General features: G+C 37.6%; 1 protein-coding gene across 4 annotated transcripts in view; it reads left to right on the top strand.

The window, feature by feature from the left end:
- Positions 1-14,685, top strand: part of LRRC28 (leucine rich repeat containing 28) — a 172,549-nt gene that overhangs the window by 123,868 nt on the left and 33,996 nt on the right. For 2 of the 4 annotated variants that reach the window (XM_057721440.1, XM_057721439.1), the window contains exons 8-9: positions 1,197-1,372; positions 3,370-3,529. The exons of 1 other annotated variant lie outside the window; for it this stretch is intronic. In XM_057721440.1, the coding sequence (XP_057577423.1) occupies positions 1,197-1,372; positions 3,370-3,529 (336 nt within the window). The remainder of the gene's footprint in view (positions 1-1,196; positions 1,373-3,369; positions 3,530-14,685) is intronic. One more of the 4 variants, XM_057721442.1, reaches the window with a different exon arrangement.

Here is a 14,685-nt window from a genome sequence, read left to right as displayed (position 1 = left end):
CCAGACACAGAATTCTTCATGCTGTGGAAGAAGGCAAAACAAACTAATGCTAGAATTTGGAAAAATGGTTCCTTGTGGAATATAGGCTTTGCCTAGTAGGAGGTCCAGTGTGGCCTTCTGAGGTTTTCTTGAACTGAGTGGAGAAATCAAGTAGAATTAATTGAGTTCTGGGTCAGTTACTGTCTTCTCTGTAGAACCTTCCCTAATTCCCTGCACAAAGTCAGTTCCTCCATCTTTTCTGACCCAGTGTTAGAGTAATCATATTGTAATTATTACAGTTTTCAAAGGAAAGAGGTCATCTTCTTTTTTTTAATTTACTGTTTTGACTGGTGTATGATAGGTGCTCTGGAAACATTTTCTGAAGAAAGGAATGAGCAAATGCAGGAACTTGTAATGAACAGATAAGCTGAGGGCTTCTGCCTTCCAGTCCTGTGCCTTCTTCATTGCCTTTTCTAGTTTAGGGTAGAGATTATCTCATGTTGTATCTGAAGAGTCAAGGTTTGTTGGCACCTATATGTCATTAGAGAAGAAAAGTGTTCAGACTTCTAGGTAACCTTGTGGTCTCAGACAGGAGGCAGAATGAGATTGGACTCCTGAGTTTTGGTAACCCTGTAGCTAAAGAACAAGGATGTCTCTGCCTTGTGGTTATGAGTGGTTTAGGGAATAGGACGTGACTTGGCTTATTCAATAGGCTTTGCCAAGAAGTTTGCCACAAATTTATGGAAAGACCCAATACAGTTATCTGCTACTATTAAAAATATGTTTGCTTTGTAGGGTTTTTTTCCCACACAAAAATTCTATTAAACCAAGGTACTATAACTTAACAGAGTACTCTTTGTTCCTTTTAATTTTGAAAATTTCAATAAACACAGACTTTGAAAGGGTAAGAAAATAAGGATAAATAGAGCTTACAAAGCAAATTGTGTAGCCCCTATGAAGGAAATTCCTTCCAAGTTTGTCCTTACTGGAAGTACCTGGACCTCAGCGAAGATTTAGCTGAGTTCCAAACGATGAGTCTGAATTTCTGTGCCAGGTTTTATTAAGGAACCCAGGATAGCATCTGTTCATGTTGAAAAGAATTCTGGTAATTCAGCAGTCTTAAAAATTTTAATGTATATTTTGATTAACACATTTTATTGGCACATATAGTCATTTCCTTTTGGCTAATACTACTGTGAATGTGTGTCTTTCTGTAGCTGTGGTGCTCCCATTCAGGTTTCCGAGGTGAAGCTGCTTTCCTTTTCATCAGGGCAACTAACCGTTTTCCTCCCTGCTGAGGTGAAGGCCATAGGGACAGAGAAGGACCACATCCTGCCTCTGCAAGAGCTGGCCATGAGGAGTCTTCATCACACCTACCACAGTTTTCTAAAAGGTACACAGGACCTTTCTTTTTTTTTTTTTTTTTTTTCTCTTGCCTCTTATTCAGTGAGCTTAGGAATTGTTTTATGCTGTTTTGGTGTTCATTTTTCAAAATTGTGATAAAATGTACATAACATAAAACTTACCACTTTAACCATCTTTAAGTGTTCAGTTCAGTGGCATTAAGTACATTTGCATTGTTGTGCAGTAGGACTTTTTATAAGAGAAAAGTTTTAATATTTTATCACTCCCTTCAGCAGCCCCTACAGACACAGAACCATTCACTAAATATGGTCTTCAGTCACGAAGAACAGTGGTTAAAAGTTAAACTGTGTGGTTTAAATGAAAGAAATTGGTGTTTCAGAACATGTGTCTGGTGGAAGTGAGAAGGCTGGTAGAGGCACTTTCTTCCACAGGAAAAAATATGCAAAGATCTTATCCTTAAAGCAAAGTTGGGTACTTCTTCCAACAGAGCAGGTTTTTGCCTTGCAGCCTCCTCACATCTGAGAAATTTATATACCTAAAGGAGAAATTAATTTCAGGAGCCTTTGGCAATATTACCACAGGATGCTAACTCTTGGTTTGGAAAGAATTTGGTGGTGTGTAGATGTCATAGGTGATGTAGAGTGGACCTGAGATGCTTTAAGAAAGCACTAGGCAACATGATAAGAAAATACATTTCAAGTGTTTTAAAAACTGCTAAATGTTTTGTCTTTGCGTTAAAAAAAAAAAAGGATCCATACAAAAACATCTAACATTAACCTTCCAGGAATGTCTAATACAAATTAGGTTGTTTTTAAAAACTAAACAGGGCTTCCCTGGTGGCTCAGTGGTCAAGAATCTTCCTGCCAATGCAGGGGACACGGGTTCGAGCCCTGGGGCGGGAAGATCCCACATGCCGCGGAGCAACTAAGCCCGTGTGCCACAACTACTGAGCCTGTGCTCTAGAGCCCACAAGCCACAACTATTGAGCCCACGTGCTACAACTACTGAAGCCCTACATGCCCAGAGCCCGTGCTCCACAAGAGAAGCCACTACAATGAGAAGCCCATGCACTGCAACGAAGAGTAGCCCGGCTCACCACAAGTAGAGAAAACCCACATGCAGCAACGAAGACCCAACATAGCAAATAAATTAATAAATAAAAATTTTTTTAAAATAAAAATAAAGAAAAACTAAACAGAAAACTGAAATTATGCACCTGTGAGCAGATAACATTTTTCAAAGTGGTTATTGACGTCTCGACAGATATAAAATATGATAAGATAATTTATATTTCCTTCTCAAAGATGATTCGGTAACTTTTTAGGTGTCACCTCATCATGACCATTTCTCTCTCTACTGGGTGTTTACTGTCAGTAGCAACCCAGCATACATTTGTGCTTAGGATTGCCTGGGCCACTGGGATGTTTTGCTTTAAACGTTTCTTTTGTGTAGCTCAGACTAAACTGAGGAGGAAACACCCTATTTTTATTAATGACAGCTCACAGGAGTGAGACAAAGAAAAGCTTGGTTTCATTATTTTTCATTTTCTTTGATTTCTTTGTTTCCCTTTTCAATCCTTTTCAGTAAATATAATTTAGCTTGGAAGATTCTAAATGCCCAATAGATTTAGGAAGAACTTAATGAAAGTCTTTAGTCCCAGTGCTTTTTTAATTCTCTGTCCCTTATAGAAGTTTACAGACCCCCCTGGGTAAACTTAATGCCTTTTTGGCCTTTGTTCTTAAAGAATATTTGGTCTTATTCTTTCCCTGCCTCTACCTCAGGACAGCTCAGGTTGCTCTTAAAAGAGTAGATTTACATTTTCTCTTAGTATCAGAAATGTAAAAAACATCTTTCATTTCCAAATAGTGTTATGTTTTTATTCAATGCCTGTCAGATAACAGAATTTTCAACATGCAGTGCTTTTCACTAACTGAACTTACTTGCTAACAACGAGAAATATTTTAAGAAGCCTAGTTTAAGGAAATCTCATTTTTTATTTGTTCGTGATTTTCTCTTGTGTTCCAGATCTGGACTTTCTGTCTCCAATCTCATTGCCCAGAAGTCTCCTAGAGCTGCTGCACTGCCCCCTGGGACACTGTCACCGGTGTAGTGAGCCCATGTTTACGATTGTCTACCCCAAGCTCTTTCCCTTGAGAGAGACACCAATGGCGGGGCTGCACCAGGGGTAATCATGCCTAAGTGGACACCAGGGCTTACACCTGGGTCAGGGTTGGGAATGTGGGGAGGGGTGGAGGACACGCATGAAAGTGTTGTTAAGTCAGCAGCTTTAAAGGGGCATAGAGTGCTTCCTGCCATACAGCTAAATGAAACAAATGCACATTTTCAGTATCACAAGAAAACTGGATTTCCCTTTATTACGTTTTTGGTCTTATACAGAACGGTTTTATTGTGTATGTTATTTAGAGTAGCTCATTCTTTGTAGGGGTGTTTTCCTGCTGTTCCCCTATTCACAATAGTCTTTTGGCAATAAGGAATGTAAGAACAAAATATGTGTTATATAATGGGTTCAGCCCAGCCCTTCTATTTAATTGGCATTGCTAACTGAAAGTGTATGGCTGAACATTCTGTGTGTGTGTTTCTGTTTTGAATTTCTAACCCTTCCAAATGGCATTCTCTTGCCACTCTGTTTCTTGGCATAGTGCCTTGAATTTGCCAAGAATGTTAACTAAGTAAAAACCCCCATACTGGTAGTTTAAAAAAAGAATACCAGACAATTAAAAATAGGACATGAAATGAAAAAACCTCCATTAGCACAACCTCAGCTTATAGATTTTCTAAATTTAGGATCTTCTAAGTTCGCATTCTTCAAAGTTGAAAAAAAAATACTATAATACCTCACTTACCCATCAAATGTGGTATTTTGGGTTGGTACATTTTTCAGGATAACTTGTTACCCCTCTTCAGTCCTGGAAGCGTTTCCTTTATAATCATTTCTGTAGAATGAGAGCAAGCGTGGGCAGGGTGCCGAACCTCTCAGAGCCTCAAAATGGGGCTAGAACAGCCTGCTGGGCAGGGCCGTCTGAGGATTAGCAGATGATGAAGGCAAACAGCTGGCACCTAATGGGTGCTTTTCCATCTCTCTACCCACTCTTTCCCAAAACTACAGTTGTCTTTTTCTTACCCTGAAGAATCCAATTTTGCTATACTTTCAATTCCTTTTTCAACTTTCTGTATTTGTAATGTTTCATGCTTTACTGTGCCTGCCTACAGAAGCCCTCCTCCAAACCTTGCTAATCTGCTGCTTCTGTTCAAAGGTGATCAGATCACCAAATTTAGTGCAATTCCATTTAAATTAAAGTTGAAAGGACTGAGTCAGGATTTGAGCGTGTTACTATGTGAATAAAATTAACAAATGAAATAGGCACATCTATGAGAAGCAGTAGGGAATATTGGTCAAGCGCACAGACCCTGATTCTGACTCCTCCCTTGGGAGACCTTGGGCAAGCTACTTAACATCTCTCAGCTTCATCTTTTCATCAATAAAATGAGCATAGTAATAATATCTATTTAGTAAGGTCGTTGTGAGGATTAAATGAGGTCATTTATGTAAAGAGCCCAGGATGCTGCCTGGCATGTGATAAATATTAAGTAAACATTAACTATGATCTCCTTTTGTAGCTCAAAGACTTTTAAAAATTTATTTCGTGTATGTGTCTTTAGCAAATGATCTTCATATTGGTAAGATAGCATCATAGGAAAATCTTAACTAATTCATTAAACTATAGTGAAATCCTTCTGCATTGTTGTTGCACAATTTCCTATAGAAGACATTTCCTTACTCAAAATATGAAAATGAAAACAATTCAGTATGATAAGGATGCTCTGTTAGTAACTGATAAAATTCTAAATACCTATTCAAAAAGATAAACTTTCTTTTTATCATGGTAATTAATTTGTGAAAATAAAGTAGATCCTTCAAATGAAGTCATTTTTGTGTTATCTTTAGATGAAATTTGGGAAACTTATTCGATAAGTATTTGCATATTCTATTTACTGTTACTTATTTCTCTGTTTAAACCTAGAAATTCAGTGTGAATATCTTATATTGCTTTAGAATATAAATATAATAGTGTTAGTTTAATAAAATGAGTATCAAATATGTAGGACTTAGGCAATGCCCTTTTGTTAAGCAAAGCCAGAAGTGCCTGTGTTTATAGCAAAAAATGAAATGCCAAGATGTAAGCATGGCTTTCTGTGGTGAGTTAATGCTAAGATCTGAAATTGAGAATTTATGTCTTTCATTTGGTCCACTGGACTTTGCTCCTTCACATATTGCTATGGAGATTGTGTTAAAAGCTTTGACTTTAGTTTCTACTATATTCTTTAAAGTACTTTTTTTTGTAACTAAAAACCAAATACTTGAATCTCAATAGAGTATTGCTAAAAACAAAATCAATATTTTTAATGTCATAAACTCTAAAAGGTCTTAATAATATTATTTTTGTTTTCTAATATATTCAGTTCAGTTTTCATTGTTTGTCATAAAATAATACATTTTATCAGCCAATATCTAAATTAATGTGACATCTGGCATTATTTTAAAAGAACATATTGAATATTCTTCTAAAATACCAAGTCCCATACAAGTGTTAGTTCCAACCTAAATTTAATACAGAGTCAATTAAAAAGAAATTACAGTATTTTACATACACAGTAAATACCCAAATATTCAAATATCTATAGAAGAGAATAATGGCTAGTATGTTCATAACTTTTGATCATGGTAGGCATAGCAAATTTTCATTCCCCCAAATTATTGTTCATTTATTAAAATGGAGAATGTCAACTCAGAGGATTATTAGTATAACAACATGTATCTGGCTTTTCCCACACGGGTATGAGTCTCATAAGTTTTGTATTTCGCAATAGGAAATACAAAAGGTTTTTCAAGGGTATTTTATTAGTTTCCTAGGAATGCCTCAACAAAATACCACAAAACTCGGTGTTTTACAGAGCTTCTATAGGTGTTGTGTCAGAGCTCTGAAGGCTAGAATTCTGAAATCAAGACGTGGCAGGATTGGTTCCTTCTGAGGGCTGTGATGGAAGGATGTAATCCTTGTAGATGGCATTGTCTCCCTTCTTCTCTTCACATCATCTTACCTCTGTGTTGTCTATCTCAGTGTCCAAATTTCCCTTGTTTATAAGGACACTAGTGACATTGCATTAGGGCCCTCCCTAATGACCTCATCCTAACTTAACTAATTACACTGGCAATGACCCTCTTTCCAAATAAGGTTACTGTATTACTCTGCTAGGACCACCATAACAAAATACCATAGGCTGCGTGGCTTAAACAACAGAAATTTAATTTCTCATGGTCCTGGAAGTTGGAAGTCTGAAATCAGGGTGCACATGCTTAGGTTGTGCTGAGGGCTATCTTCCTGATTTGAAGATTGCTGCCTCGAATAGCAGAGAACATGAGCTCACACATGCATAAGCTCTCTGGTGTCTCTTCTTATAAGGGCACTAATCCTATCATGAGGGCCCCACCCTTGTGAACTCATCTAAAGCTAATATCTCCAAAAGGCCCCATCTCCAAATACCATCGCACTGGAGATTAGGGCTTAAACATAGGAATTGGTGGCAGGATGGGGGGGACACAGCTCAATCCATGGGGTTCTGGGGATTAAGACTTCAACATAGGAATCTGGGGGGATAGAATTCAACCCATAACAGTCTGTCCTCCAAAAATTCATGTCCTTCTCACATGCAAGATAAATTCACTCCATCCCAACACCCCCAAATCCTAACCTATTCCAGCATCAACTCTCAAGTTCAGAATCTCATCTTAAGTATCTAAATCAGGTATGAATGAAATCCAGGTATAACTCACCTTAGGACAAAATTCCTCTCCACCTGTGAACCTGTAAAACCAGACTGGTTATCTGCTTTCAATATATAGTGGTGGGACAGACATAGCATAGACATTCCCATTACAAAAAGGGGAACAGGGGGTCATGAGTTTTGAACAAGTCCAAAACCTAGAAGGGCACATTCCATTAGATTTTAATGCTTGAGAATAATCCTCTGGCCCCATGCTCTGTCCTTTAGGTCCAATAGGGTGGTGTCCCCACCTCCTCAGCCTGAGTGGGGCCCTACTTTCTAAAAGCAAGGAAGTTGCCCCACCTTCTGGCATTGAGGAGGTGGCCCCATCCCCAGGGTAATGCTTCCCTTACTTGATGGCTTATTTCATGCCTGTAGAATCCCAGAAGTCTGACAGCATTTCTTCACCCTGTCCCATCTCTGTCCCCTTCAGTCCAAGCTGTCAGCCTTTCTGCTGAAACGGTTGACTGGATCCGCAAGTCACATGCCTAACCTCTTTACTCAAGGTTGTCCAACCACACCCTTCGTGTTTTCTCCAGAACATGCTTCCTTACTTTTTACAATGTAGGCAGCCTGAGAATTTTCCAAATCTTCAAGTTCTGGTTCCTTTTTGCTGAACAATTCCCTCAATTTATCTCCCTCCTCTCACATTTTACTGTAAGCAAGCAAAGAGAAACCAGGCCATGCCTTCAATGCTTTGTTTAGAAACCTCCTCAGCTAAATGTAGGCATACCCCATCTTTTTGTGTCTCATTTTATTGCACTTCACAGATACTGCACTTTTTACAAATTGAAGGTTTGTGGTAACCCTGCATCAAGAAAGTCTATTGGTACCATTTCTCCAACAGCATTTGCTCACTTCCTGTCTCTGTGTCACATTTTTGTAATTTTCACAATACTTCAAACTTTTTCATTATTATTATACTTGTGATGGGGATCTGTAATCAGTGCTCTTTGATGTTACTACTACAACTCAGTGAAGGCTCAGATGATGGTTAGCATTTTTCAGCAATAAAGTATTTTTAAATTAAGGTATATACATTTTTTTAGACATAATGCTATTGCATACTTAATAGATTATAATGTAGTGTAAATAGAACTTTTATATACACTGGGAAACCAAAAACTTTGTGTGACTTGCTTTATTGCTGTATTTGCTTTATTGTGGCAGTTTGGAACTAAATCTGCAGTATCTCCGAGGTCTGCCTGTATCCAAGTTCGTCATTTACAAGTTCTCTTTTCCCTCCAGCAGAACACAATTCAGTCCAGTCCTGTGTGCTTTATAACAAAGATCATCTTTCTTTCATTTTCCAATAACACATTCCTCATCTTTGTCTGAGACCTCACCAGAAACACCTTTAACATTCATATTTCCAGCAACGTTCTGTTCATGACAATATGTGTATTCTCTAAGACAATCGAAGCTTTTTTTATAGCTCTCCTCTTTCCTTTGTAAGCTCTCACCAGATATCCTTTAACATCTATATTTCTACCAACAGTCTCTTCAAGGCAGAACTCTTCTAGCCTCCACTACTTTATTTCAAAGCCACATCTAGATTTTTAAATATTTGTTACAGCAGCATCTCTTACCCATAGCTGAATTTGTATTAGTTACCAGTCTCCAGAGAAACAGAACATATATCTATATCTGTGTCTGTAAATAATAAGTGTAGACAGAGGTTGATTTTAAGGAATTGGCTCACATGATTTGCGAGCTGGTGAGTCCAAAACCACAGGGCAGGCTGATAGGCTGGAAATTCAGAAAAGAGTTGATATTGGAATCTTGAGTCTGAATTTCACAGGGCAGCAGTCTACAAACTATGTTGCTATCTTAAGAAAAAGTCATCTACTTCTTTGCTCCAAAGGCCTCCAACTGATTGGATGAGGCCCACCTCATAGAGCGTAATGTGCTTTACTCAGAGTCTACTGATTTAAATGTCAGTCACATCTAAAAAAATACCTTCACAGCAACATCTAGACTGGTGCTTGACCAAACAACTGGGTACCATGGTCTAGCCAAGTTGACACATAAAATTAACCATCACAGACATTCAAAAGGTTTCACTTAAATCACCAGAAGGTTTGGAGACACAATCTGCCAGTGGCCCAGAATCTCAGTGTTCCTTCCCATATAGCTGGGTTAAGTTTGAGCCATAACAAATACTAACAGTGTACGCCCAGGTGTTGGTGTGGTGAAGCCTCTGCTTTTGTACAGTGAGGCCCTGGGCTGGAATGGAAGAACTCATAGGCCTTAGGGGTCAGGAGACTCAATTGGAAGTTGAGCTGTGTTACTTAGTACTGTAAGATAGGTACCCTTGTTAGAATGAACTGTGTGAATCATGTTTTCCATGTGGTTCAACCTAATATAACCCCCATGTTACGGTGGTAGGAGAGTGTGGAACTGAGACACAGGAAGGTTGGAAACTGGGCCAAGGCCTCACAGCAGAGCTGGGATTTGATCCATAGCAAGTCTGGCTCCAAATCCATGTTTTAGAGACTGCTGTAATTAGCTACTGAGTGAATCACTACATATGAAGACATTTTGAAATGATACTCATAATTATAAAATGAAAATAAGCTCTAATATTCAGAGCAAGATACTTTTGAAATATGTGTGTACATATACATATATGTGTGTGTGTGCTAAGAAATCCAGCGGGATGTAGATCTAACTCTAAATCGTGGTTCTCTTGGAAGGGAGGAATGTACAGCTGTGGAGCAGTCAAGTGAGGACTTTAATTTTCAGTTCTATATACTATAGAATCATTTGAATATTTTCAATAAGGATGCATTTTTATAAATACACAAAATAACAATTTAAAAATAGTATATATCTAAGGGACTTTAACAAATCCTTTGCTTAAAGCTTCATATAGGTTAAAAAGAAAAGATTCTTGTAGCAATTTTTTTAAGTTTAGGTAAAAATGTTTTTAAATGGATTATATAGTGATATCCAATTTTTGTCAGCTGCATATACAGTCTTTTACATATATATTGTATTGGCCAAAAAGTTCATTCGGATTTTTCCATACCATCTTATGGAAAAACCCAAGCGAATATTTTGGCCAACTCTATATATACATTTAAACATATGTAGTTTAAATTGTTTAAATATGTAGAAAAAGTCTTGAAGGCTCACCAAAGTAACTGTAGTTTTCTTTGAGTAGTGTTGAATTTTTATAACAAACTGGTGTTTCTTTAAAAATTAAATATAATGTTTAATTATTGAAACATTAGTAGAATAGTGGTTTCTTTTTTACTTATTTATTTGTGAGGAAGACAAAGTAAATCATACATTTTCATCGAAGCAAAATTAGGAAATAGAATTCTGTGAAAGGAAAATGTATCAAATGGAAGTACTGCCACTGGAAATGACAACTGTTTATATTTTAGGTTAAAGTAGAATATCTCTTAGTTGTCTTCTTAACTGAGGATCCAGATTCTTGATGCTTCCTGTTCCTTTTGTTTTTTGTTTTTTTTAAGCTGGGTTAAAAACATTTAACATGAGATCTACCTTCTTAACAAATTTTTAAGTATACAGTACAGTATTAGCTGTAGGCACTATATTGTACAGCAGCTCCCTAGAAGTTACTCATCTTGCATAACTGAAACTATACGCATTGAACACAACTCCCATTTCTCCCTCCCCACAGTCACTGGTAACTCACCATTCTGCTCTCTGCTTCTGAGTTTGACTATTTTAGATATCTCACGTAAGTGGAATCATGTAGCATTTGTCCTGTGACTGGCTCATTTCCCCTACCGTAATGTCTTCCAGGTTCATACATGTTGTTGCAAATGGCAGGATTTCCCTTTTTTAAGGCTGAATAATATTCCATTGTATGTACATATCACATTTTGTTTATCTGTTCCTCAGTCAATAGACATTTAGGTTGTTTCCATATTTTGGATATTGTTAATAATGCTGCAGTGAACATGGGAGTACAGATATTTCTTTGAGACACTGATATCAGTTCTTTTGGATATATATTCGGAAATGGGATTGCTGTGGATGGAATCATTCTATTTTTAATTTTTTGAGGAACTATTTTCCACAGTGACTGCACCATTTTACATTCCCACCAACATATATAAGGATTCCAATTTCTCTGCATTCTTGCAAACACTTATTTTTTGTTTGTCTGTTTTTCTAGTGCAGCCATCCTTACAGGTGTGAGATGATAGCTCATTGTGGTTTTGATTTGCATTTCCCTGATGATTAGTGATGTTTAGAACCTTTTCATACGCCTGTTGGTCATCTGTATGTCTTCTTTGGAGAAATGTCTATTTAAATCCTTTACTCGAGGCAAGGATATACAATGGAGAAAAGACAGCCTCTTCAATAAGTGGTGCTGGGAAAATTGGACAGCTACATGTAAAAGAATGAAATTAGAACACTTCCTAACATCATACACAAAAATAAACTCAAAATGGATTAAAGAGCTAAATGTAAGGCCAGACACTATAGAACTCTTAGAGGAAAACATAGGCAGAACACTATGACATACATCAAAGCAAGATCCTTTTTAACCCACCTCCTAGAGTAATGGAAGTAAAATAAAAAATAAACAAATGGGACCTAATGAAACTTAAAAGCTTTTGCACAGTAAAAGAAACCACAAACAAAACAAGAAGACAACCCTCAGAATGGGAGACAATATTTGCCAATGAAGCAACTGACAAAGGATTAATCTCCAAAATATACAAGCAGCTCATGCAGCTTAATACCAAAAAAGCAAATAACCCAATCCACAAATGGGTGGAAGACCTAAACAGACATTTCTCCAAAGAAGACATGCAGGTGGCCAACAAACACATGAAAAGATGCTCAACATCACTAATCCTTAGAGAAATGCAAGTCAAAGCCACAATGAGGTATCACCTCACACCAGTCAGAATGGCCATCATCAAAACATCTAGAAACAATAAATGTTGGGAGAGGGTGTGGAGAAAAGGGAACTCTCCTGCACTGTTGGTGGGAATGTAAATTGGTACAGCCACTATGGAAAACAGTTTGGAGGTTCCTTAAAAAACTAAACATAGAACTACCGTATGATCCAGTAATCCCACTACTGGGCATATACCCAGAGAAAACCATAATCCAAAAAGAAACATGTACCATAATGTTCGTTGCAGCAGTATTTACAATAGCCAGGACATGGAAGCAACCTAAATGCCCATCAACAGATGAATGGATAAAGAAGACGTGGCACATATATATAGTGGAATATTACTCAGCCATAAAAAGGAATGAAACTGAATTATTTGTAGTGAGGTGAATGGACCTAGAGTCTGTCATACAGAATGAAGTAAGCCAGAAAGAGAAAAATAAATACTGTATGCTAACTCATATATATGGAATCTAAAAAAATGGTACTGATGAACCCAGTGACAGGGCAAGAATAAGGATGCAGATGTAGAGAACGAACTTGAGGACATGGGTGGTTGGTGTGGGGGGAGTTGAAGGGGAAGCTGGGACGAAGTGAGAGAGTAGCATTGACATATATACACTACCAAATGTAAGATAGATAGCTAGTGGGAAGCTGCTGCATAACACAGGAAGATCAACTCAATGATGGGTGATGACTTAGAGGGGTGGGTTAGGGAGGGTGGGAGTGAGTCCGAGGAGGGAGGGAATATGGAGATATATATATAAATACGGCTGATTCACTTTGTTGTACTGCAGAAACTGGCACAGCAGTGTAAAGCAATTATACTCTGGTAAGGAGCTTAAACAAAACAAAACAGCCACCAATTTGAAAAGATACATGCAAAAAAATAAATAAAAATAAATAAATCCTTTCCTTATTTTTAAATCAGATTGTTTGGTTTTTTTGCTATTGAGTTGCAGGAGTTCCTTATATATTTTAGGTATTAACCCATGATCAAATACAGTGTGTACAGATATTATCTCCTATTCTGTAAGTTACGTTTTCCTTTGTTGATGGTTTACTTTGCTGCTTAGAAGCTTAGTTTGATGTAGTCCCACTTGCCTATTTTTGTTGTGTTGCTTGTGCTTTTGGTGCCATAGCCAAATCATTGCCAAGACTAATGTCCACTGTGTTTTCTTCTAGGGGTTTTAAAGTTTCAGGTCTATGTTTAGGTTTTTAATTCATTTTGAGTTGATTTTTTTTGTGTATGGTGTAAGATAAGGGTCCACTTTCATTCTTTTGCATGTGGATATCCAGTTTTCCTACACTGTTTGTTGAAGAGACTGTCCTTTTCCTATTGTACATTCTTGGCTTCCTTGTGGAAGATCAATTGGCTGCATATGTCTGGGTTTATTTCCAGGCTCTCTTTTCTGTTCCATTGGTCTATATGTTTGATTTTATGCCAGTACCATACTATTTTGATTACTGTAACTTTGTGGTATATTTTGAAATCAGGATATATGATGCCTTCAGCTTTGCTCTTTTTTCTCAAGATGTGTTTGACTATTCAGGATCTTTTGTGGGACTATATAAATTTTAGGATTTTTTTTCTATTTCCATTTTTAAAAAGCCATTGGAGTTATTTCCTAATAGCTCAGAATAATGCATCCACTCATTTATGTATCTGTCCAGTCAGTCAGCAGATATGCAGCGAGCATCTACTGTAAGCAGGGCACTGTGGTAGTTGACAGCATGGCTTCAGTTGGCTGCTTTGAAGCTCAGGTTTACAGAGCTTGGTTCTTGCAGGAATTCTCACAGAGTGATTACATGAGAGGACCAGTTGTCTGGGTAACTGTTGTGCCTTGAGATAGAGAACCACTTGTTAGAGGGCGTGCAGAACTGTTTTGTCCTATGGCTTCCTTTTGTCTATTAGAACAACTTAATACTCCTTTCTCCCACTCACTAGTAGTTTATTTTTTTTAATTAATTTGTTTGTTTATTTAATTAGCTGTGTTGGGTCTTTTTTGCTATGCGTGGGCTTTCTCTAGTTGCGTTGAATCAGGGCTACTCTTCATAGTGGTGCACGGGCTCCTCATTGCTGTGGCTTCTCTTGTTGTGGAGCTCAGGCTCTAGGCATGTGGGCTTCAGTAGTTGCAGCACATGGGCTCAATAGTTGTGGTTCATGGGCTCCAAAGCACAGGCTCAATATTTGTGGCGCACGGGTTTAGTTGCTCCACAGCATGTGGGATATTCCTAGAGCAGGAATCAAACCCGTGTCCCCTGCATTGACAGGTGGATTCTTAACCACTGCGCCACCTAGAAAGCCCAGTTTATTTTTAAATAATATCTTCTATCTAATTCTTATATGGTTAAATCACTCATCACTTATGAAATGTTTCACATTTCCTTACCCTTGCTTTTTGTGGGTATTACTTTCTTCTATGAAACCTATTGACATCAATAATACTGACATCATTTGCTTACTTATTATGTTTGGGGTTTTTTTGTTTTCTTTCAGCAGAAGGCTATTTGTTGGCACCCTCTTAAGGTGACTTATAAAATTTTGCATGGGTACAATATTCGTTCATCAGCACTGAATAATTTTAAGTATCCTTAAATGTTTTAAG

Source organism: Hippopotamus amphibius, chromosome 2 (genome assembly GCF_030028045.1).
Source record: "Hippopotamus amphibius kiboko isolate mHipAmp2 chromosome 2, mHipAmp2.hap2, whole genome shotgun sequence".
NCBI classification, from domain to species: domain Eukaryota; kingdom Metazoa; phylum Chordata; class Mammalia; order Artiodactyla; family Hippopotamidae; genus Hippopotamus; species Hippopotamus amphibius.
The sequence above is the reverse complement of the archived record's forward strand: the minus strand, read 5'-3'. Positions and strand labels throughout refer to the sequence as shown.